General features: G+C 39.5%; 1 protein-coding gene across 1 annotated transcript in view; it reads right to left on the bottom strand.

Moving 5' to 3' along the window:
- CEP112 (centrosomal protein 112kDa) overlaps nucleotides 1–24,699 on the bottom strand; it is a 138,401-nt gene that overhangs the window by 75,194 nt on the left and 38,508 nt on the right. Inside the window, exon 12 of the mRNA XM_009584694.1 lies at nucleotides 15,852–16,034. Within this exon, the coding sequence (XP_009582989.1) occupies nucleotides 15,852–16,034 (183 nt within the window). The remainder of the gene's footprint in view (nucleotides 1–15,851; nucleotides 16,035–24,699) is intronic.

Here is a 24,699-nt window from a genome sequence, read left to right as displayed (position 1 = left end):
GGCATCTGATGCATTTGTTGAGAAAGAAATTTCAGTTTTCTCCACATGCACGCCTAATTACCACATTAATGAAGGCTATTGCTATAAAGGAATAGCAAGGCTGTCTCTGCTAGACCTCCTTGAAACTCACGCACAGAAAAACAAACATTGCCTTCCATATAAATGACTACATTAGAAGCCATTACTGATTAATGCCGCGTATTTTCTCTCAGCCTCTGATGCAAAAGATGCCAAAGAAATGTTATCACAAGGATTTGTTTGCACAGCTTTAGAAATGATAGTAATCTACTAAGCATCCGACACAATACTCAGGTAGAGCAGGTGAGAATTAACTGGTACCTCCCCCCAGCCCCCCGCAGAATTTCAGATGCTGAAACTGTTTTTCCCTTTATTGAACCAGCTCGGCCTAGACTAGCTTGTCCCGCAGTGACATGTATATTGAATACAAATCAGACAGCATAGCTTTAAATCTGTGTTGCAGCTCTCATTTCCAATTCGAGAACTGTACTATAATCATAAGCTTCTGGTGGATGAAAGGAAATCAGCTCTCTGAATATTAGCTAATGCCACATTTGCAAGTCCTGAAGAGATCTGTGCTGTTTAAAAAAAAAATAGATCATTTCTCGTGAACCTATATATATGAATCGCTTTGTACTGCTCGACTGATAGAAGTGATGCCTGTGCTGGGATTAAACCCTTTTCATCATAAAACCTCATCTGGTTCGGAGTCCAAGTCCATCAAACCTTTTCCCTTTAAAGTCCCGCCTTTGATTCTACATCAATTTATTCAAACCGCAGCTGGGTGGCTGAAAACGAAAGGACAGCATCATTTAAACCAACCATGTTCCTAACTTGAAAGAAGGGCTATAATTAAAAAAATGGGCATAAAAGAATGGAAATGGGATAATATTTTTTAATGGTAGTTCAAAGGCCGACAGATGTCAGAGCCTTTGAAGATGTCAGTACACTGAGCAAGAAGTTGCCATTAAATAGTTTGCCTGAGAGGTGAAGCAGCTTTTTAATGACTGAAAAAGCCCTTGCAGACACATCCTTGTGTTTTTAATTTGTCAGAGTTTCTGCAGTATTTTCTGATTAATGACACATGATTATAACTGCATAGCATACATATTTTTATACTTTGTTAAATGAATACTTTATTCCACATTCCTTCAGTGCCAGATAAGAACAGGAAAGCTTTACTACAGAGTCCAAAACTATTCGGATTGCTCAAATATTTATGGTAATTTGAGGGGATTGGCCAGATACAGAGCTACTATGTGTTGCTACCTTTTGTTCTTTAATGGTGCTATTACTACTGTCATCACAATGTGCATGCATTAAGTGAGCATGTGACCAAGTAATGTATTGTACCCTTCTTGTGCACTAAACAATCAGAGCTTTCATAATTCACTGATGAACAAAGTCATCAAATCAAAATAACATTTAGAAAAATTCCTCAACTGATCCTAAACAATACAAACAATGGCTGCCAATGTATTGTAAGTGGAAAATAACTTTTCTCAGAAAAAACCATATTGCTAGGAAACATCATGTTCAGAAGAAAACCAGCAATATTTATAAATGCAGATAAAGTCCCCATCTTGGGCTGAGAAGATGCTCCTTCAAAATCCTTCATCTCTCTGTTAACATATGCAAGTTTTTTTCTATTTTCACCGTGAATGGAAAACGTAGTAGCCCAAAACCCAGGGACAATTTCTTTTGCTCCCAGGAGTAAGCTCTCAGATCACTACAACAGTCTTTTGTGAAAGCGTGCCTGCCGAGCTGAGCAGGTAGAGCCCAGGGAAGCACCCCAGCCCTGGGCAGGGACAGGAAAAGCCAGTACTGCATGCCTTGCGTTGTATCACACCTTAGAGAAGTCATTCAGATGAAAACACAGTCATTACAAGGGAATTTGATTAATGTACTGTTCTTGCTGCTCTTCCAACCTAGATTCAGTTTGTTAACTGGATCAGAAACAGAAATATGATGGACTCAGCTAAAACTTAGTGTACAGAGAGATTGGAGGTACCTTAGCAGAGCTTTGTGAAATCAGTCGCTGGTCTCCCCGGAACATTTAGATAATTTCGTAAGAATAATTGGCTTGTTGCAATCCATGTCCATCAGGAACCTCTTTGTAATAACCATGCTGCCTACCACCACCATCGTGAACCTCCTCGAGGGGAGGAAGATAACTGTTGGATACTCACTGTTACTCTGAAATTGCATGCATCTGCAACTGGAGATGAAGAAAGCTGTTAGCAACAAATGTTCTGCTATGTGTTCAGAACACCGTATAGTTATCCAACTGCAAAAGCAAGTGCTGGAAATTTTGAAAAGGAAAAGTCTGTGGCTGCAGAGAGAAGAAATGCAATTCTGAAATGTAATTCTCCCAAAGGTATTTATTGAATGAAAACAGAGTCCTGCTAGGGAAAAATACGACTGTGTTAGGACTCCACTATAAAGAACATGTAGAAGTGGACTCCTTTCAGTACAAACAGTTGTAAATCCAATTTCCATCTAACCTGCAGCCTTCTTTCTCATGTTATTCTAAAGTTACCTTCAAAGATAGTTTTATTTAAAAAGCAAAACAAAACCCAATCTCCCATGCATCACTAGAATACTTGACTTTATCATGAATCTCATCAAGATTTGAAGCCTTCATCTACAAACATTACATTACAGACTTTTGCCACTTTTCCTAGAAAACAAACTAGACGAGCGAGCGGCCAGGAAGCTGCCCAGCAGGATGGGGTGGAAGTGGCCGCAGGGAACACCCGCTGCAGCTAGGGTGTCGACCAGAGAAGTGAGATGAAGGTCTCACTCCTTTTTCCACCCACACCTCAGAAGCTGGGCAGATCCTGGTCACGCGGGGCTCTCGGCAGGAGCATTACGAGACGGGCACGCTCTGGATGTAATAAAGCAAGGGGAGCGAGCTCTACTCATCCAAAGGCCGTTGACGTTGCCATTCTCCACACACGTGGTACCTTCTGTTCGTATTTAATTATTATTTTAGCATTATGGTAAAAATAGGAAAAGAAAGCAGCGAATTTTAAGCAGTTATAATTTAGCTGAAATAAAACTTCAGAGAACAAAGAAAAGGCGCGTCTCTAAGCTGTGGAACTTTCTACTGAATTTCAAATTAATTTTACAAACTAAAGGAACATCACCCACAAAAGATGTATCAGACTTATGAATAAACATTACAAGAGTCTTTTAAAATGGGAAATATCAGACACCCTGAAAATAATGTTTTGCTACAGAAACCCAGATAAGCATGCAAAGCTGAGCCGTTCAGATTCTATCCATTAGAGGGCAATAATACATACACACACATACTCATACATATATACATACAAACACACACACTCTCTCCTTTCAGGAAAACTAGTATTTTCTCTCTAATATCACCAATGGTATATTGACAGCTTGGGTCCTGTTCCATTCTCTCCTCCTCCACTCCCCAACAACAGTATCCAACAGATCAAAATAACAAATTATTCTTTAAATTTGCTTTCCTACAAGGAAATCAATACAATACATAGTTTTAGAAGGCTTACAGTTAGTTGTTATTAAATGTAACTTGAATAGATTGAACCCACTAGCATTTATACAAGCATGTAAATCATTATAAGGGCTCCCAAACTTTGAACAGACAAAATTGTTCTTCATGTGTTCATCTCCCACCTACGGTCAAACATTTTTCCTTTTCTATTCAGTCACATAAGAAACCTTTGATAACAGCAGCAACTGCAGATATGGCAAGTATCCAATATACTTTAAATGTCTCTTAATGCTACAGACGAATCATGGAAAGGCATTTTTACTATGTCATTAGCAGAGCCACTTGAGGGAAGCGGCTCACGTGCTGTGTCTTCTGCTTTCTTGCTCAAACCATGTCAACCTGCTGATAAACTTCATTGTTTATCTCGGGTCCTCAACCTTCTGCTTGCTGCACCCACTTCTAATACCCTATAAGCACATTTATGTTATGAGCTTACTGGGACAGGAATTCTCTGTTGTTAAATATTTTCACTAACACAACATAGACTCAGACTCCTGAGAGCATTCCAGCAATACAAATAATTACCGTCAGCCCCTAAACTACTGCTTGTCAACATCTTATTAGTTACAGGATTGTTGGAGTTTACAGTAACACACAGGCAGCTGTAACAGTCACATAATGCACATAATAACCAGTAATTCCTATGAGCATGCAGACCACATTGATTTGTGTTTTTGGTTTTTTTTCTTTTTTTTTTTTTTTTTAAATACATTACTTTGCAACGATCAATCTGTATTTCATTAGAAACAGTAATTCAGGTAATGATTTCAACTAACAGCTAGTTGTTTCCATGGACTGTTGAATAAATATTAATTTTATATTATACTAGAGGTTTAATTGAAGATCTGAATTCAACTTCGTGAGGTCCAAGACGAAGATGTAGCAGAACACACTGGTCATGTGTGCTATCCCAGACAGCAGGCATGCGCCCCTGAAAGCGGCAGGCACCGGGAACTCAGAAATCCCTAATGATACCAAATGCAGCAGGAGAACATGCAGCTATTTTCAAATATTCCAGCGTACTCTGTCTTTGCAGTGGCTGCCTTTCCAAAATCATTTTCCTCACTATTTCTCTTTTCTAAATTCATTTTACAGACGCCAATACAGCAGAAAGCACAGACTACGAAAGAATTCAAGCTGTCAGAGACAACTTTAGAAGAACTGTATCACCTGAGTGAATGATGAAGTTCACTCTTTGTGGGATTTTCAGATCTGTTTCAAGTAAAAACACTGTGTCAGGTTTTTTTGTCTTTTTTTTTTTTTTTTAAAAAAAAAAATACACCAGTGTTGTTTTTATGAACTCTGAAGAACAAACTTTAAAACCTGAAAATGGAATATTCACAATCAGGCCAATATTTTAGGGGCCAAAAATGAAGTTTTCTTATTTGGAGTATTTCAGGAGGACTTTCATACATATGAATACAAATTACCATGAGATATGTAATTGCAGTTTGAAGTACATTGTTTCCTCCATTAAACAGAAATCTACAGCATCCTTGACATCGATTTCTGTCATTTTGTCATGATAAACACTCAGGTATTAAGTACCTTCCGCATCATGCACCCAGGCATGATTCCAATTAGGGCTGAATAGAAGACAAAATGTCAGCCTAATAAGCTTCAATTTGCAAAGCCTTTGAACATTTGATGATATCATCACTTTGCCAATCATTTCTTGTACCTTGGCTTCTTTTTTTCCACATCGCCTTCCCTGTCAAAAGAAAGTCTTTCAAATCTACAGAAAGGGAAGACACGAACAATGTCAGTCATTGGTCTGACTGAGCTAAAAGATCCAAAAATGACTCCCCACTACATCAACAGAGAACTATGATGTGCACAATATTCCCTCAAAGCTAATTTGCTGCCAACATGTAGAGTAATTGGGGGAAAAAAGTCTACTTTAAAGTCATACTGTGAAAAATATTTTTTCGCATGAAATCAACACTAAAGACCTTAAATCACTGTCAGAGTCTGTGCCACTCTTTCAAAACGAAGAAACAGTATTTCTTAAAGATGACAATCATTTCTTCAGAGGTGACTGGACCAAAGAACAGCTCTGCTGTCTGACTTCATATTGAAAATACTGTATTTTAAAACTATGTATTTTCTTTTTAATTTGTTTCTTGAAAAAAAAAAAAGAAAAAAAAAGACAAAAAAAAAGAAAAAAATAGAAAAAAGATAGGTTTCCAAGAAGGAAAAAAGACAACTTGCAAGAAGGGCATATACAGTTCTGTAAGCTTGAACCTACATGCCTAACACATGTCCAAAGCCTATAGCTGAGGACGCACGAAGCTTTCTCTGCCTGGAATTTCCCCAAACGGAGAACCTAAAATCCGTGCTCTTACCTGGGTTTGAGGGAAAACAGAAACACAAAATGGCAGCAGAAGAGACAAGGAGATAACGAATCAGGATGAGAAATGAGGAGCGATACAAAAGACTACGTGGGCCCTCCAAGGCTCTGCCAGGGCAGCTGGTCCTGCCCCAGGACCAAATGCAGCATCCCAGTTCAGAAAAGGAGGCAGGCAATGGTCTCTTCTGAGCTGACTCCCCGGAGGAGATGGGTCACAGCAGGGCTGACCAGAGCCCACAACTAGTCACCAACAGGCTCCACCACCCAGGTCCAACACGATTCCTTGCATTGTGCCGAGTTGCCCCATTTCTTTGGTTCGGGCATGCCACGGAGCCTGGTCAGGAGACCTTCCCTGGCAGGTATTTGTTACTGTTCACAACTGGCAGGACACAAAACCAAGCCTACACCGCACGTGGCGTGGCATACCAAGATTCGGTGCTTTGGTAGAAAGAGAGGTCAAGCAGCTTGGAAGGAGCAGATCAGAAACTGCCTCCTGGAGCTGAGACGAAGGGCGGGAGATGGGAGGACACACCGAGCCCGGCACTGGCGTGAGGAGCGGTGCTGAAAGAGTGCAGAGCACTTGGCTACCCCTCCAGCTGATGGGTTAGCAAATTCCTAACATCTGAGGCAGAAAGGGAGACTTCGAAGAGTTGCTACAGAGAGCGGGGTTGGGCCAGTGGGCAAACAGCTGCAGAGATGTTTAACAGTAAAGTACTCAGCCTGGTGTCTGTGCCAGTAACATCATCTTCAGATCCGCAGATAACCCATCACAGGGTTTGGGGGTTTTTTTAACTCTCATAGCTCCTGTCCATGAAATAGAGGAAAACCAGAGAAGTCTTCCATTTTTCTTCCGACTAAAGCAATATGCGGCGGAATAAGCAGAGCAGCGGTAGGGCGCCCAGGACAGTGCAGTATGCCATAAGCATCTCAGCTGCAATTTGTTACTGGTTTTCCACTTTAAGGTTTCTCTATAATACTTTAATGTGGGAGCGTGCGGAGCTTATGGATGGTCTCATATTTCTCAACTGACATATCTTCAGCCAAAGTATGTCAGCGACGGGAGAGGGCAAGGCTTTTCACTGGCTTTGTGATTTCTTCTTCCCCCATCATAAACCACATAAAAGAAAAATACAAATAATCAGCTCTCCAAAATTGCTATTTATTACCTCATCATGAAACCGTCTACTGGACCCTGCAGTGGTATTGAGTAATATCATTACTTAAACCATAAAGAGGTTGTATTTATTACACAAAATTGGGAAAATTAGCATCCATATGGATCCTATTGTTTTAAGACAAGTAATACTGCCAAAACAAGTGGTGTTAACATTCCAAACTACAGATTGTCATAATTTCTCTTCTAGTGTTTCATTCTTTCATTTGATATTTATAATACCTTTGAATTGAGGAACTGAACGGATCATAAAATCTCTCCTATCAGATAAATCATTTAACAGCTAGACTACTGTTCAAAATTTGATTTATGGTGGCAGTGAGTGAATGGAATTAACATCTGCTGATCTAAGGAAGAGAGACTAAACTGATTTTGGATAATCTTTCTCTAGAAGCAGGGACAAGAGAAAAAGCATGGTCTAAAAAAATTAACTATTTGATTTGCAATACATAGGACCTTAGTAGGTAGTCATAGACAGGACACCCTAACCTCCATCCCTGGAAAAGTTATGGAGTAAAACTCCATGAAATTAATTTCCAGGCACATGAGGAATAAAAGGGTCACTGGGAACAGCCAACCTGGATATACCAAGGGCAAATCATGCTTGACCAAACTGATTGTCTTCTACAATGAAATGACCGACTCCGTGGAAAGGAGAGAACTGACAATGTCTTTTATCTTGACTTTAGCAAGGCTTTCGAATCAGACCTTCATAGCATCTATACAGTCCAACCGAAGAGACATAGACTGGATGGGTGGACTACAACGTGAGTGCAGAACTCACTGCACCACTGGGTTTGAAGAGTAGGAGTCAACAGGCAACCAGCTATAAGTGGCATTTCTCAAAGGTCAAATGGGGCTGATACAGCTTAACATCTCCATCAATGACCTGGATGATAGGACACAATGAACCCCATGCAATACTGTGGATGGCACCTCTTGGGGGGAAGTGGTCAGTATGTTGGGGATCAGGGTTGCCATTCACAGGGACCTCAAACTGTGCAAGCGGGAGGAATGGGGCCACTAGGACCTTCAGGAAGTTCAACAAACTAGGTTTGTTCAGCCTGGAGAACAGAAGACTAAAGAGGAATCTAATTGCTGTCTTCAACTGAGTGTAAAGAGGAATTGTAGAGAAGACAGAGGCAGACTCTTGAAGGTGGCAGTGAAAGGAGAAGAAGCTACAGATCCAAATTGTAACAACAAACATTCCAACTGGATACAAAGGAAAAGAAACTTCAATAGATTAGTAAAGCACTGGTGTAGGTTGCTCAGGGAGGTTGTGAGATCTCCGTCATTGCAGATTTTCAAAACTCAGTTGGACTTGGCCCTAAGCAACATGATGTAATTTTGAAGTTAGACCTGCTTTGAGCAGGAGGTTGGACGTAATGACCTCCAGAGGTCCTTCCAAACCAAATTATTCTATGATGCTGTGAAAGACTTCAGTGATCTCCCATTAGAGCATGTCCCTTCAGCCATTCAGTGGAATGTCTGAAGTAGATATCATTGCTGTTTTCCAAATTGCTGTACTTGTTTTATGGATTAGAGGAAGTCCAATTCCTTCTATTCAACAACTCTCTCAAGCAAATTATAAGACAACTCTAAAAAAAGAACTAAAAAACATTATTAATGTTGTGAGTAGGCTCCCCCCTTCTCTGTACAGCAGACATTTACCAAACAACAAGTTTAGTAGTAATATTTGGAACAATCTAATATCACAGAAACTACATTCAAAAGAGAAAGTTTCAACTCTTACACTTGGAAGTAATATCAAAAAGCAACTTTAGAATCTGGCTTTGCCATACACTGAACTTCAAAGAGGAAGTGCGTGCTTGTTTTATTTCAAAATCAAGAGCTTATATTGTAAGTTGACTATTTTTGCAGAAGAGTAACACAGTATTTTTGCCTCTCTGCTTAGAAATTGTTACACCATCTCAAACACTAGTTACTATCACCTGTTTTGTGTTTACTAATGTACTTGATCATTTATTACTTCAGTATTCCTTTACATAACTTTAATTTTAAAAATAATTTCACACTATGCATAGCTTACTGTCTATTAGTGTTAATCATTGTAACAATCACACGCAAACCCTATATGCAAAGCCACACCTAGTGTATGTGTTAAAAACTGGCATAAAGATCCTTTGCCCTGCAGATGAGCAAGATGGATCTCATTTTTTCTCAGAGAAATTATTCTATGTTTATTAACATCTGTACAGGAAATAATCACTTTTTCCTAAACAAAGAGTACTGGTATAAAATAAAATTACTCCCATATGATATACACCCTGCCCCTACACAAGTGAAATTACACACTTCACCTTTTCAGCTGCCGATATTTAAAATTAAAACAAAAAATGAATATAAAATGTTGATTACAGTGTATTAACAACTACCATATATATTCAATTTCATATTATATAAACTGAAAAGAACTCCATCTCAGAATCAGAGTTCATACTATGTGATGAGCTAGTTTCTATGGCAACTGCTTTCTTTTACATACTCTGTAGACAGCACAAAATGTCAGTTCTCTCCTAAGCTAACTTAACATTTTTAATCAGCAAATGATAATTTATGCACCATTATGTATGGCTTCCAAAAATGTCTTTTGTAAATATTTCAAATGCTGAACAGCCTGAAGTATAAAAGGACAGAGGAGCAAGTCAAGTCACACCTCCTGCACTGAATTCCTCACTATCTAATTTCAGTCCTATCGTAAAAAGCGAGAGCCAAGGAAAAATGTGGAAGAGATCATAGATGATCACCCACTACAGCACGAGAACACTTTGATGGCTCCATTAAGCGAGGAAGCGGCAGATGTTTATAGCTTGTTCAACAGACTTTTGAAAGGCACCTCAAACAGAAGCAGCAGAGTGCTTGACGCACAACAGCAAACGTGGCAAGGTGGCTTCATCCGAGCTGGGAAGGGGAAGGTGCGGAGGAGGCCCAGGACCTCGCCTTGACGGAGGGAACCCTGAGCCTGAACTGTGTGCTTCAGTCTGAGAGCAAAGGCTCATTTTTTCCTCTAATCGCAAAGATGATGTCTATGCTGCAGCCCAAATTCTTCCCTCAGCTCCTCTGCGTTTACTCCAGTACAGCTGACGCTAGCTGTGCTGATTACCAGAGCCCGACTGGGGCAGTACTTGAGCATTCCCCCAGGAAACTGGTGCATTTGGCCATTTCACTGAACTCCCGACTTCACAGCAACGCTATTAGTTAAAGCCCACTTTGAATGTCTCTGTAGGAGCCATCATCGGATCCTTGATTTTAGTAGATATTCCCCATCAATGGGATCCATCCCAACCCCGAGTCAGCAGACTATGAATAACAACCAAGGAAAACCATGCAAGTGCTGCAACAAATATTTGGTACTTCAAATATTTTACATCAACAGTCATGTTCATTATCCTGGGTTGATTGGTGGTAAATTAAACATGCTGCAATATAGCCAAAAGCTTTTGTTTAGGAAAGGCTAAAAGGGAACGGCTGTCTGTCTACAGAAGCCTGACTGTCAGCCCAAGAGCTACTCTCCAAGTAAAATATAACAAACAAATATTTAGATTGCAACTCCATCATTTACATTGTCTGCAGAGAAAGCCTGCATAGCAAACAATGCATTTCTTCTCATGCCAAACACATCTTCTATTGAGAAAAGAAAAAGAAGACAAAGAAAAAATGAGTCATAGAATTTATTTACCCAAAATTGTATACAGAAGTGACTTCAGTAGCACCATCATCATCTGAGTGCTTCAGAGGCTACCATCTATCTGTACCCTCCAGACACCATCAAGCAAACTGCTTCCAAGGATACTAAAAGAATATCTCTGTGGAAACCGGTGTTTGGAGATATTAGAACAATTACATGAAGTAGAAGAGTTGATCAGTGATTTATCTGTACGGTAACAATAGGGTTTTTCAGATCAAAGTTTAAGGAAGTCTTCTATTGTGAAACAAAGGCTCCTGAATTCCCTCTGTATTAGTATAGCACTGAAAAGTCACTGCTACAGCAATATTTACACATAGACAGAAATTGTGCATGTGCTGGGGTATTTAGTTATCATTAAACAAGTATATAGTATTCCTATTAATTTTTTTCTGTATTTTCTCCTGTCAATAGTTGATAAAGCTTTCCATCAGACAAACACATCAGCACAGTACCACTTCAGACTGACTACATACATGGAGGCAAGATAAATCTCTTCTGTTCCCCCCTATTTGTTGATACAGTAATTATCTATACAGAACCATAAACATATACCAAAGATTTGCTGGAACAAAAATAACGATTCTTGCTGGAATGAAAATAATCATCATTACTGGGGGTTTTTTTAATTGTTAACTCAACAGGCTCAAACAGCTTGGAATTAATTCAGATAAAACCAGGCGCAAAGCAACAGTTGCAGAAAGATCACTGTTTACAAGTGCAAAGAAGCAAATTTTCAAAGAGGAGAAGCCAGAAGAGAAGTGAAAGGATACCCTATACATTGGGCCCAGGGAAGGAGCTGCCAATTTCTGAGAAGGTAAAGCAAACCGGGATGGTAAAGGCCAAGGGGATTACAAGAAGTGCAAAAAGCAAGAGAGGATAAAGGAAACTGATACTTCAGCCACGGGAAAATACCTTATTAACTCTTCTCGCCACCTCCAGCCTGCTCTTTTTTTATAAGAGCTTCCATTCTCAATGTGTGTGTTCACATGACTTCAGAACTGCTCGAGTTCTCCTTTCCCAACCAGTAATGGTTTATCGAGAGCCCTAAGACACCCCCAAACACCAGTGATCTTTTCTTAAAGCAGCCTCATTTTTGAGAGCATAAAGAGTATATGTTAAATCTAAATACTGTGACATCAGTGACAAATACAGGTAAAAACGGGCCTCAGCGTTCAAGCTTGACCCAATTATGAATGGATGAAAAAAGCAGACTTGCCAATTATCTCATAACAGAACCTGGAAAGAGAATTCAGTTTCCTCACAGAAACTTCCCCCCCCCGCCTCGCTTTAGTGTAAAGCTCTATATTTGAAGTTACAGGAGTACTTTTTTTTCTTCTTCTTGCCCGAAGGTCAACGGTCAAAGAACAAGCACGAAAATGATCCAACTTTGTATGTCAGCTGAAACAGCAAAATCTTTGAGCTGGTTGAGGGCACCAGATGCTGGGGAGAGAATGACATTCGCAGGGTAAAGGGAAAATACAAGGGTGCAACTGGCACCACAGCATCGCTTATTAAAATTTCCTTGCTATCTTATTTCGCAGTGGCAAACTAGATGTATTATTCTCTGTAATCAGAAGACTTGCTTCAGAAAATCGCCAATTCAGTAGCAAAGCTGTTTTTGTTAAAACAAAAGGAAGATCTCTATCATCCAAGGAGTTTCCCTGTTTTGGGAACTAATGTATGCACTAAAATGATCTAGGGAGGTGGGGAACGAACGACCAATGAAACTATAGCTTAAAAATGCTCGTAAAAAAAATAATCCAGATAATATTAAAAAAATCTAAATTAAATAGAAGTAGTGATTCAAAAGTATCTTTTTTCTTAAAAAAAGTTTCCTGTATTACTGGCTACTATTTAAAGAATAACAATATTATGGCAGTTCATAGAAAACGTATAGGATTTAAAAGACTACAAGAACACAGCATGGTATAAAAGCCTTTGTACTGCTTTGACTTTTATTGACCTACATGTCAATTTACTCCTCCCCAAGCATTACAACCCTAGGTGAAAAAAAATCAAAGCAAGCTTCCTAGAAATGGATACAACCAAGAGCTAAAGTGGAATGCAATTGTTATTCAGAAATTCATCAGAAATACAAAAGGTGATCCACGTAAATCAAGTTCCTTTCCTGAAAATATATTAAGTTTATATTTCAAAGAAGCAGTAGCGTTATCTTATATTTAATTAAAATCTGGCAATGCACTGAAATCTTTTTATACTTTAGTTCTGAGTAAAGCATTAATAAATGTATTCATATTTGAATAAAATCTAACCATGTTGTATACGATCTTTTATAGTAGATGAAGACCTACGTGAAAGTAGAGACCTTGGATATGCAATAAAAAATAAATTAATCTTCTCAGTAACACTATAATAAATTGTTCCGCCGTTCTCAATCATAGCTGTCTTTAGTAATATAGTAAGAAAAACCTATTTTAAACATTTGCTACTCTTTCATATGGAAAAGGATTTAAGAAAAAATACCTTTAATAACAGTGCTTTCATATCATTCACCAAATACTTGAACAGATAGGTCCTTCAAACCAAGCTACTCCTATGTGATTAACACTAATTATTATTGAAATTTTTTTAAATACCCAGCAAATCTACTTTTCATTTAGCGAAGCAAAATGGCCTCTTCTCCTGTCTCATAGCACCTTCACTGTAATATAGAGCAGTCCTAAAAATTACTGCTGTCAAACATGGTACAATTTTAACAGGTTTTTAAAAACCTATGTCTACATAAACTCATTAAATCACTGTGATATCTTTGTTAAGAGACCGCCAAATGTTTCATAAAGGATGTTGGCCATTAGTCACGTTAGATTTCCAAACCACGTATTTTAATAAACACATGCAAAGATTAAAAAATTCTATTAAAAATATGTGCCATAATTCAATGAGAAACACCAGTATTGTCTATTGAGCTCACTGCAAAGACAAAAGTGAATTCTAATACAAAGACCAGAGGAAGGAATGAAGAACAATTTATTTTCCAAAATGGAAAAAATATGCATCCTTGAAAGCAGATAGATTCTTACTAGAATTTAAATAAACAACAGCTCTTCCAGTCAAAGGCAACCGCATTTCCCTCCCTGATTTACATGTCATTCTCATGGCAGCAACATTCAAATGACTGTACAGGGATATTCAAACTACAAAGAAAAACCCTGTAAAAAGGCCAAAGTTTTTGCTATTCGGACTGTTCAGATTTTCCTAATAGCGCGATAATTTCCAGGTTTTTACATAGCACCTGTAGTAGCATTATATATCCCGTTGCAAATAGAAAGCACAACCAAACTTTGAGCTGAGTCTTTGCCAGAAATGACCCACAACAGAACTAAATAGAGAGACATACTTACAAGACACCTCCCAGATTCTCTGAATTTGCTTTAGTCCCTTTACCTTTGTATTCAGTGTTATACAGAGCAATACAATATTTGTCATGAACGCTGGCGTGTAGAAAGAATAATTCTATATCTAATTCTAAAACTGTTTTTTAACCCGAGTGCTACAGCTCTGCCTTTGTACGCAAACACAACATCAGGAATGCAGGTGAGAGGACGATACAACTTTGAAAAGGCACTCGCAAATAGCTATAGAGCCAAGATGCATCTACCTTGGGCCAAAGAAAAAAAATGCAAAGATAAAAAGCAACCCCTTTAACAATTTAAGTCTTTGTTCACTCCTACAATAAAGCGGAGAATAAAGGGCAAGGTTTAATTTTTCAGAAGCCACCTGAATATCCTCTTCCCAAGCGTTCTCACAAAAGTATCTCTCCTTTTCCTTGGAAAACCACAGTGGTGGAAATGGAGAAATAAGTCCTGGCTCTGCAATATATCCCTCATCCTCCCCCAACAAGCCGTTTGTTTTCCAATAGACTTACTTAAGCCAGATTTCGATAGAATTTAAGTCGTCCAAAGGTAACAAAAAAAATTAATTTAAAAATTAAACATTCAATTTCGTTTAGCTACACATAATGGTTGTCAGTAAAAGACACAGCCTACTAGTCTGCTGGAAAGTAAAATGAAAAAGCCTCAGTGTCAGTCTTACATCTTATAGGGAAGGCGGTGGTGCGCGGAAAACATATGTCGTTAAAGGTGCCTTACCAAAATGTCCAGTTTTGGTATAAAATAATCCATGCATGATAAGTAATTCTAATGCTGATTAGTAAAGATTATTTTCTGAATACTCTTTAAACTACAAAAATCACCTTAAATTTTTAAATATTGCCATTGCAGGCCTTTTTAATATAGGCTCTTAGGAAAATACACCATGCCATCGTCACAAAATGTATCGAAAAAATGCAAGAAGATGTTTTTTGAACTGAAAACTCATAAAGATCATTTTCCATGCTGACAGTGCGCATTTCATCCAGAAGTTTGAAGAGTCAAATGCTACCCCAGCTGGGGGTTATTCTGCCAAATGGCTTCCAACAGTGACCACAGAGATGGAGCATGGGAGGGGTGCATGCGTGTATAGGAAAATAAACGTGATGGTAAGCAACCCCAAACCCACATCATCTTATCAAATATCCGACATACGTAGCCAAACACACAATGCAAATCTAGAATACAAAACTGAAACAAAAAGACATGAACAAAATGAAATAAAGCCATTTGTGAGTTACCTGCAGAGATTTAAAACAAAAAAAGCATACGAATGAAGCAGATATCATTCATATGGATTTGCCCAGGAAGGAGAAAAGGAGGGGTGAGTGTGAGGGCTGGGGGGGGAGAAGAACAGATACCTTTCTTTCTTAAACAAATCCATCATGAAAGAAAATGAGACAAGATTATAAATAGGCCAAGTTATAGCGCACCATGGGATTTTTAATCTGGCTACCTGTGGTTTTTGCAGTTAAAGCCCTATTCAGCAGTGAGAAGGGAGGGGGGAAGCGGAAAAAAAAAAAAGAAAGAAAACCAAAATCACGTTTATGTGCCAGTTTCGCAAATGCTCACACAGCGTGCATCACCAACAATGCTGGCAAACAGGAAACACTAATTATTAGCATTTTCTAATAAGCGTACGCCTTTCAAACATTATTGATCATTACCTGTCCGTCTCGTTTCCTGCATTCTTGAGTTTTACTCTCGTGCTCTGCCATGGCAGCGCGAAGCTGTTTTTCCAGTTTCTCGATTTCCCGTTCATGGTCTCGGACCAGGCAGTCCTTCTCTGCGTTGTGCTGCTGGAATAGGTGCGTCTTCTCCTGTTCATGCTCCAGCTTCAGCTCCACTATCTGATTGGACAGTGAGGAGTACAGTTCATCAATAGAACATCCTTGTCGTCATGACAACTCGTCTACAGCTTAATTTTCCCCTTAATTTCATCAAGTTGGCAATTTTATTTTTACGTCACTATTACCTCACCTTTTAAAAAGCCACCGTTAGCGTGACAGAATTCCTCCAGACAATTCCAACAATGGAGACAACCGAGCAAATCCAGCGCATCCTTAACCAATTTGTTGGTACAAATGTCGGAGCGTACAAAAAAAAAAAAAAAATTGCATTGTCGCATTCTACGTACAGTCCCCCCGTACCCTGCTGCTGCTCATCAGCAGGGCTGAGGATCCTAAATGGTTAATAGGCAGCCTGCTCTCCCCTTCGCTTAAGTATACACACACAACCCCCCCACCCCAGCAATTACATCTTTTAAAGATTTCTTTATGATTTCCGAAGCGAAAGCGCTTCCTTCAATTTTCCTCGACGCTGTCGTATATACAGTTGTCTTTTTTTCTTTTAATAAAAAAAAAAGAAAGAAAATTATAAAAAGCAAAGCTCTATTATCCCGTTGTCAGCTACGCTACCCCAACATAAACAGATGTATGTGTTCCAGAAGGGCACCTGCTGTGCTGCAAGCTTGCACCACGATTTCATAAGCAGCCCTCTATTCTCAGGATCCTTTCCCAGTCCGCACCACACTGGATGCTGTGACCTTGGCCAGCCTTAGCCTCTCCCCGCTAGCCTGAATGGCAGCCCGAGACGGAGGGCCTGGTTGCCGCAGCTTTGATACTAATCCTCCCCGCCTGCGCACAATGGCACCCTACCTGGCCTGCACACTGGAGCAGCCAGGCGGCCTTTGAAGCAGGTGATGAATAGGGACGGCAGGAAGCCGCTTCCCCACTGAACTCCGGGCCACACAGCTGCTAAGAACAGTCACTTGGATTTTTCTTCAGTTTTGGTGGATTTCGGAGGGCGGGGGTAGGGGGATGGAAGAAAAAAAAAAATGCTCTTATGAATATGGTGGGTTATTTTCAGCGTGAGAACAAAAAAAAAAGCAAACGGGAGGAGCCGGCTGTGTGTGCGCCCACGCGCCCCGGCACCTTATCTTAAAGCTGTAGCATTCAATTCTGGAATAATATTAGCTGTTTGCGTGGCTTTCGGGTTTAAAATTTGAAGGAAAGTAAAAAAGAACACATTTGCTCAAACTATGGATCAGCGTCTTCCGGGTTTAAAAGTAAAACGTGTCATCCGTGCTGCGGCCGGGAGCGTCCTTCTGAAAATGGAGCAAGTAGAACAGATGCAATATTCCACGGTTTAACGTACCTACATTATTTAATAATACTAAAGCGCTCATTAACAGACGTCTGAAGTTAGGAGTTAACCCCCCAGGAGGCATACATTATCTGTACTGGGCCCGGGATCCTTACACAAAGTTCTTTAAGTCAGGTTTTTGCCCAAGGTTTGTGTACAAAACTGGTTTCTTTTCAGACGCTATCAATGTCCTTAGTGTGCCTAAACGGAAGAATTCTTCTTCCCTAAACTAATGGTAAAGGCTTTGCCTGAGTTACGGGAAAAAAAGTTTAGAGGTTTTTCATAAATCAGATCTGACTAAAAAGAAATCGTGCCAACAAGAAAGGTCTTTTTATTCAAACATTTTCTTTTCTTAATTACTGGATTTTCAGCTGGTTGTGCCCTGTAAGGTCTGGGGTGAGACAGTTTGTTGTGGGGAACTTCAATTATTTAGGTTTTCACTTTTTTAACTGAAGACAAGAAACAGCAACGGCAGCAGCAGGGAATGTGTGCTGGAAGGGGGCAAGAGACAGATCCTGCCCCTTCAGCCAGTTACACCATACACGTATACGTCACCAGTTTACCCAACCAAAGTAATTAGTTTTATTTAGTAATCTCTTCACCTACAGCATTTATATTATAGATGCAACGGGTTTGAATTTAAGAGGTGGAAAGAGCTAAAAGGGACCGGTCCTTCTGCACGCAGGAGGGGTGTCCCCAGTCTGCTACGTGGGAAGAAAAAGGAAGGCAGTGTGAGGGGAGGTGTTTTATAAAAGGCAAATTCGTGGAAGAAAAAAACCTCACCACTTAAAGCACATTATTCCCCATGATGTTTTTGTTTTGCTTTTTAGAGATTTCTGACAGGGAGCAGGTGGAGAGACAGGAGAGGAGAGAAAGGACGGGGACGAGAGCATTTTCTTCCCTCAACTTCAAAGACCAAGAAGACCCATCTTCCCTAATGAATATTAACAAGTGCCCCACGTTTGTAATCAACAGAACGTGCTTTCCTGTACAAATAACATGAAGTGACCGAGTGGCTATCTGACTGCACTGGTGAACACTCACTGAACCTCCTGCTCTCAGAATTGCTGCCAAGCACCACCGTTTCTCTTCCACTCCTCCCTCTCTCTCATTCTTGTACTGTTGTTGGTTTTGTTGGTGTTTTTTTTTTAAAGGAAAAAAAATTAATGCATAACCAACAAAAGGAAGAAAACCATGCTGGTTTTCAGCAACAACAGGATTTCTTCATCACAGGAAGACGCATGAAAACTACATTAATTCTTCATAAATCCGTATGGATTCTGTCTCCTCTTTGAGGTAGAGTGTGCCTTTATGAATGATATAACAAAATCACCTCCTTTAAAAATTGTATCGTGTTGAGGTCTTTCTGCATCTACCCCTAGATGCTTAGCACTTCATCAGATTACATTAAAATGTCTGCTCAAATCCAGCATATACGTGTCCAGAAGACAGACGGTTTTAGGTACTATACATTTCAGACAGACAAGCAACACGATATTCACAATAGGAATTAGGGGCGACGCTGAAAAGAAACATTCATTAAATAATAGTGCGGGCCCTATTACCATAATCAGATTGTATTCATTGTGGCTTAGATGTTTCCTCATTTTGCCCTCCCAAAGATGAAAATCTCTTATTCTCTTCCCTGCGCATCTGCTCCTATTTCCAGCCATGGCCTGGACACTAAAACGAGCAGGACTGTCTGACCCCATATAGCTGTTCTTACCGTGAAACACTGTTATTATGAAGTAACATAAGCATTCTAAAATTATGATCTCCTCTTACATGACTTCTTCATTTTTTAATTCTTTCCGCACCAATATGGCAGAACCATATTCAAGGCAACGGCCAACGGCTGCTTTACTAAGCCATCACCAGAATGACACAATTTATTCTTAAATTTCTGCTTTTAACTGAAATTTAACAATATTTACTTACTCTTGCAGAGAAGAGAAAAGAGAAGACAAAATTCTTAAGAAAAAGCTAAAAACAGATTAATCCAAGAACTGTGACCGTCTTTTGCTATTCACTAGCATAAATACCAACGTACACGCAGACTGCCAAACAGCTCTGGCAATGTGGATCATGCCCATCCCATTGCAGGACACCAACAACTGCTGTTGAACGCTGGCCTTTAACGCAGGCAGACTTAACAGCACGTAAATGTGGAGGTGCTTTAGAACAACCTGCTAAAACGGGAGACAATCTAATAAAGCCTTAAAGTGAAATCATGCTGCTGTTAGCATGGGTTCAGTTAGTACATCTGAAGAACAGAGATCTACAGTAAATAGCCTGCTGATTGCAGAAGATATTTTCAGAAGCCAAATACTTGTAATGTAATCAATATCAGCCAATACCTTTTTGAAGTCCCTAATATAGACAAGACCTTCTACTATCCAGTTTTTGCTTTTACATCACACACTAAGTTTAGGCTTTTCAATTTTAGAACAATTTCAACTTGTTCTCAAGAACAAGTATGCCTTTGAAATTCTTTTTATAGTCCCCAAAGGAGGGAAAGGAAATTAGTTAGCTCACTACCTCTTTGAAAAATGTAGCTGCTACAATAAATATTTGACACCAAAGTATGAAAATTCATGTAAATTTATGTCCACAATTCCAGAAATATTGTAAGTAACACCTATATAAAAATATAGTTTTGCATGGCAGGATGATTTTATTAGTGCTATTTTGGCATGACTGAACTTCTGAGGGCTGGAGAAGCCACCGATAAGTTACACATGTCATGGCAAAGAACTGAACTAAACTCACTCGTACAGCATCCATATAGCACGTCTGTTGTGCAGCAATTCTATCTTATAAGCGTTTAAAGTGTTTGTAAATCAGGTGTTTTCATTATCATTACTCTGCTCAAAACCAGCCCTAAGCTCTGCCCAGCACAGCATACAGGATATGATCTATCCCCAAATAACAACCCTGGTAAATCTAGCATTTTCTGTCTCCTAAGCCTATAAATAAACGTGCGTGTTTCATGAGGATATGGGGATTACCCATCTCCGCAAATATACTGCTTCTAAAAGTAATCTGATACAACAGGCTGGAGGATCGAGTATTAATCATGCTGGGCTCTGGCTTAGCATAACTTTGGGCAGAAGAGAGGAATCTTCACTGCAAGGCATGGGAGCATACCAGAACTACTTTGCAGCAGATAAATGAAATGGATTTTAAAAGTACACTTTTTTTTTTGAGATTTTGCTGTAATTTGGAACACAAAGTACTCCCAAGATAAAAGGGCTGTAATGAGCCAAGGGCAAATGGGACAGTGAAAAATACATCAATGCAGAACCACATATTACCACCAAAGTAGCAAATACATACAGGGTAATGTATATGCGTAACAAATGCATTTTACTTTCTCTGTCATTGCAGGCTGCAATAATTTAATTGGCATAACTGTGTTTCCTGTTATACTTCACCTTATAATCAACCACTAATAACTGTATTTCAACTGCAAACTCAGAACTGCAAGAAATTCTTTAAAAGAGACAAGTTGGTCTATCAGCGAAACTGCAGTTTGATTTACCCTCCCCACTTCAACAATATACCTGAGTGGTCTCACTCTGTGTATAAAATGATACACCTGATCTGTAAATTTTTACTTACAAAGGCTTTCCAGAATTTTAATATTTTTAAAGTATGGGCAGCACAAACCTCATCTCAATTCTCCTATCTTCCCAATCCTCCTGCCATGAGTAAATTTGTTTTTAAAGTCACCAACATACTGGAAATGAAGTTGCATCCCTGTGATTAAACCACACCCAGCACCATGACGACCGTCAGGAGGTCCCGCTCCCCTCCCCAGCCCACCTCTCCAGCAAAGCCAACGCGGTCTGCAAACAGAAATGTTTCTTTCAAACTAATATACCTTGAGTCACTGCAAATGCCTGTTTGTAGCAGGCTCTGGTACAGAATTTACTGTACATAGTCTTTGTTTAGGGATTCAGGGTTTATCCAAGGACCTTCTTTGAACACTGAGAACTGACTTCACAGGCATTCGCAGCCTGACTTGCTATTTACTGCAAGCACCAGTTTATGTTCCTGGAATCATCTCCCCTCTCTCTCCTCCCCCCAAAGTTGATTCTGTTGACTATACAGGGAGCTCAGGCTTTTAACTCTGAATCACACACAAGTTAGATGCCTGAAGGAGACAGCGTAAATACCCATCTGTCTAGTTAACAACTCTGTAAACAGCAATGGTACAGCGAGAAGATTTCCACCCACTCTTTACTTGGAGGTTAAATTCATATCCTTTTCCCATTTGTGAGTATTAGCTATATCATAAAGTGAAAAGTTGATGTTCATGATTGAAGAAACCATTCCTCAGATATTCTGCGCAAATGGCATTCATCTGTGTGTTAGGATGGTTCAAAGGAAACATTTATGCATCCTAGATTAATTTATTAAATGAAATTTATGCAGCTTGTTGCTGATGACATGAAAAATTTAGAGCCTCTGCTAACGTGCTCATTTGGCCTCCATGCAAGACAAGACTGTATTTCAATTATCTTAGCCTATAGACAAAGAGGAGAGGAACAAAGCTTTTTACAAAGCCTGTGTCCTTATTACTAAACCAGCATACTAAAAATGGATCGTGAATCTCTGAATATAACTGTTTAAAGTACAGCTAAGAAATGCCTGGAACATTGGTCTGTCTGAGGAATAAAGTATTTCAAGCATGTCTTTGGAAATGTTTTCTTCACTTGAGTGGGTAACAGGGCGGTCAAAAAGAAGCTAGAGGAAACAGAAAAGGAAGAACAAGGCCAGAAGAAAAAATAGGACTAAGTGTGGTGGCAGGAACTTTAAACTGAGAAAAGGTACGGAGACAAAGCAAGCTAAGCTTGTTATCTCCATTAGTGTGTCCAGCTGAATGTCTCTGAAGGCTTCAGCATGACACTGGAGTCAGAGTTTAAGGTGCACATACAGTGACTCTGTCTCGTGATAGGACTGATGATGTTTGTAATAGTTCTGAGGACAAGACCACCAGCTGGAAGATCAACTGAGCTAAAAGTAATACGCCAAATAAACACAATAGGGCTGTAAACTCAACGCATCCAGTGTAGAAGCAGCATCTATCCTCCCTCCTTCCTACCTTAGAAAGGCAGAGTGGCCACAGTTAGAGCAGGGGGTAATAAGGAACGCTGGCTCCTGGAGAGCCAACTCATGCTCAATGGACCCTTCAGCCCATGCCACCCCTCCCACTGACCCCTTCTGCAGGACTGGCCTCTCCAGTGCTCCCGATCGATGGGACTAAATGACATTCCTCAGCCTAAATACCTCTAGGCTCCACAGGCTTTTCACAGCCACTCTCAAATTCTTTCACAGACAGTACTTAGTTTCCCTGAGGAGCTTCCTTTCCAAGTCCCATCCCCAAGTCACAGCAGTTTCTTGGTTTAATGCTTAATCTCCACTTTTTGCTCTATTCCTTACCTACACTGTATTTTCCCTGCTCCCTCACGAGGTCACAGCCTTTACACCACTCTTTCATACACAAACTGTTCTGGCTCCATTTCCCAGAGAGGACATGGAAGTTCTCGGTGAGACTCTGCAGAACATTTAGATGCTGAACTCTTGAACATCTGAATTAAGCAATGTTTATTACCTAAATACACTTGAGTAGATCTTCCAGGGAAAAATAAAAACCACACCCAGGTCAGAAATACCCTACATCTCCAGATAAAAAACCACCCAGGTCAAAAATACCCTACCACCAGCATTTCAAGGAATTATCACTACAATTTTAAGCAAAAGAAAAACAACGTCATCTCAGTCTTGATAATCCAAACGCTGGTGAAATCTCTTGGCACAAAGTTAAATGGTTAAAAATTATCAGGGGAGATACCCAACCATTAAATGTTAATCTAAATAACACTTTAGAATACTTTTAACAACTGAACATGAGACTGTACTTGGAACCTTAACATTAGGCTAGCACTAAGATGTTTGTTTTTAAATACACACACTTATATATAAAAACAATGGTTGTGATTACAAAATTCATATTTTACCTGAGATAACCTCAGTCTTTTCTTCAAATTAACCTCACTAGAAAGTTATAAAAGAAAAGACATACAGAAAGACCTAAAGAATATTCTTCCTCTCTTCCTAGTAATATTTTCCTCTGCTCCAGCACACTGCTAAAATAAGAACAATTTCCCAACACTACCTTGGATATTTGTCCTTGCTGCTGGCAGGTAAGATTACAGCCACACTTTTTTCACTTTTAACCAGCTGATTCTGCACTTCTTTACCTCTCTTTCTTTAATATAAAAAGGCATATTTAAGCTCAACCACATCTTTTTCTTGCTCCCAACTTAAAAGTGTAAACTATTTCTCTCATCTTTAACATGATTTCAAAGTGATTTTGTAAATACTCAGTAAAATATTTCTGAAGGTGTCCTGTTTCTTTCCTACTTGGCTAAATAGGACAAGACGACAACTCTAATTACTCCTTCACAAGTTCTACAGAAGTCAGAACCCAACAATAGATGTTGCAAGAAAGGATTTCCTGAGATACGGGGAGATTCTTCAGCTATCACGTAATAGCCTTCCACTTTGCTATGGAAGCATGAATAATTATTATTTTAAAATGGAATAAACGCTATTAAATAAAAGACACACCAAAACAAAAGGCTTATTTATACACTGAGGTTGGCATCTAATCTCAGAAAGTATGTCCATAACTCAGCAAGTAACACCATCCTGCTATCACAATAATTCATCAACTTTTTCATAGTGCATTCTCCCTGTTAGGAAAATGAAATTTCATAGGCTTTGGCTCTCTTGCTAATCTCGCGTCTCAGTTTTTTCACACTCACTCAAGTCATAGCACTTCAGTAACTATGTATTGCAAAAAATGGGTGTAAGAGTGATCATACTGATCTATTATTGTTTTGTTGTTGTTTTTTTTTTTAAAAAAAGGACAAGCTAATACCATTTAAACATTAAGATCTCCAAAAGCGTTGGAGATCTTCACTGAAAGTATTCCATTCATCACAATTTATGAAAATCTGCTTGAAACAAAGGTGAGTACGTACTCGACTGCGAAACGTCCCTGCGTGAAGCCCTGCTCTACCACGAGCACTCTGCTGTGGTACCACAACTCGCCCCGAGAGACGTGCTCTCAGAAAGTGCCCAACCCACGTGGATGTGGGGAAAAAGCAAATTCTTTAACTTTTCTGTCAAATTTGCCTGCCTAAAAGCCGTTACTGCGAAGTTTGGGCACGTGCTCTTTCAAACATTTGGGCTTGTGGAAAATTATTTCAGCAGAAACACTTCCCAGGTATTTTGAGTTAAACTGAGGATGTAATTAGAAAGTAAGGGGGAGGGAGGTGGGCGCGAGGGTGGGGGGTGGGG

This window comes from Fulmarus glacialis, unplaced genomic scaffold (genome assembly GCF_000690835.1).
Source record: "Fulmarus glacialis isolate BGI_N327 unplaced genomic scaffold, ASM69083v1 scaffold24669, whole genome shotgun sequence".
NCBI classification, from domain to species: domain Eukaryota; kingdom Metazoa; phylum Chordata; class Aves; order Procellariiformes; family Procellariidae; genus Fulmarus; species Fulmarus glacialis.
The sequence above is the reverse complement of the archived record's forward strand: the minus strand, read 5'-3'. Positions and strand labels throughout refer to the sequence as shown.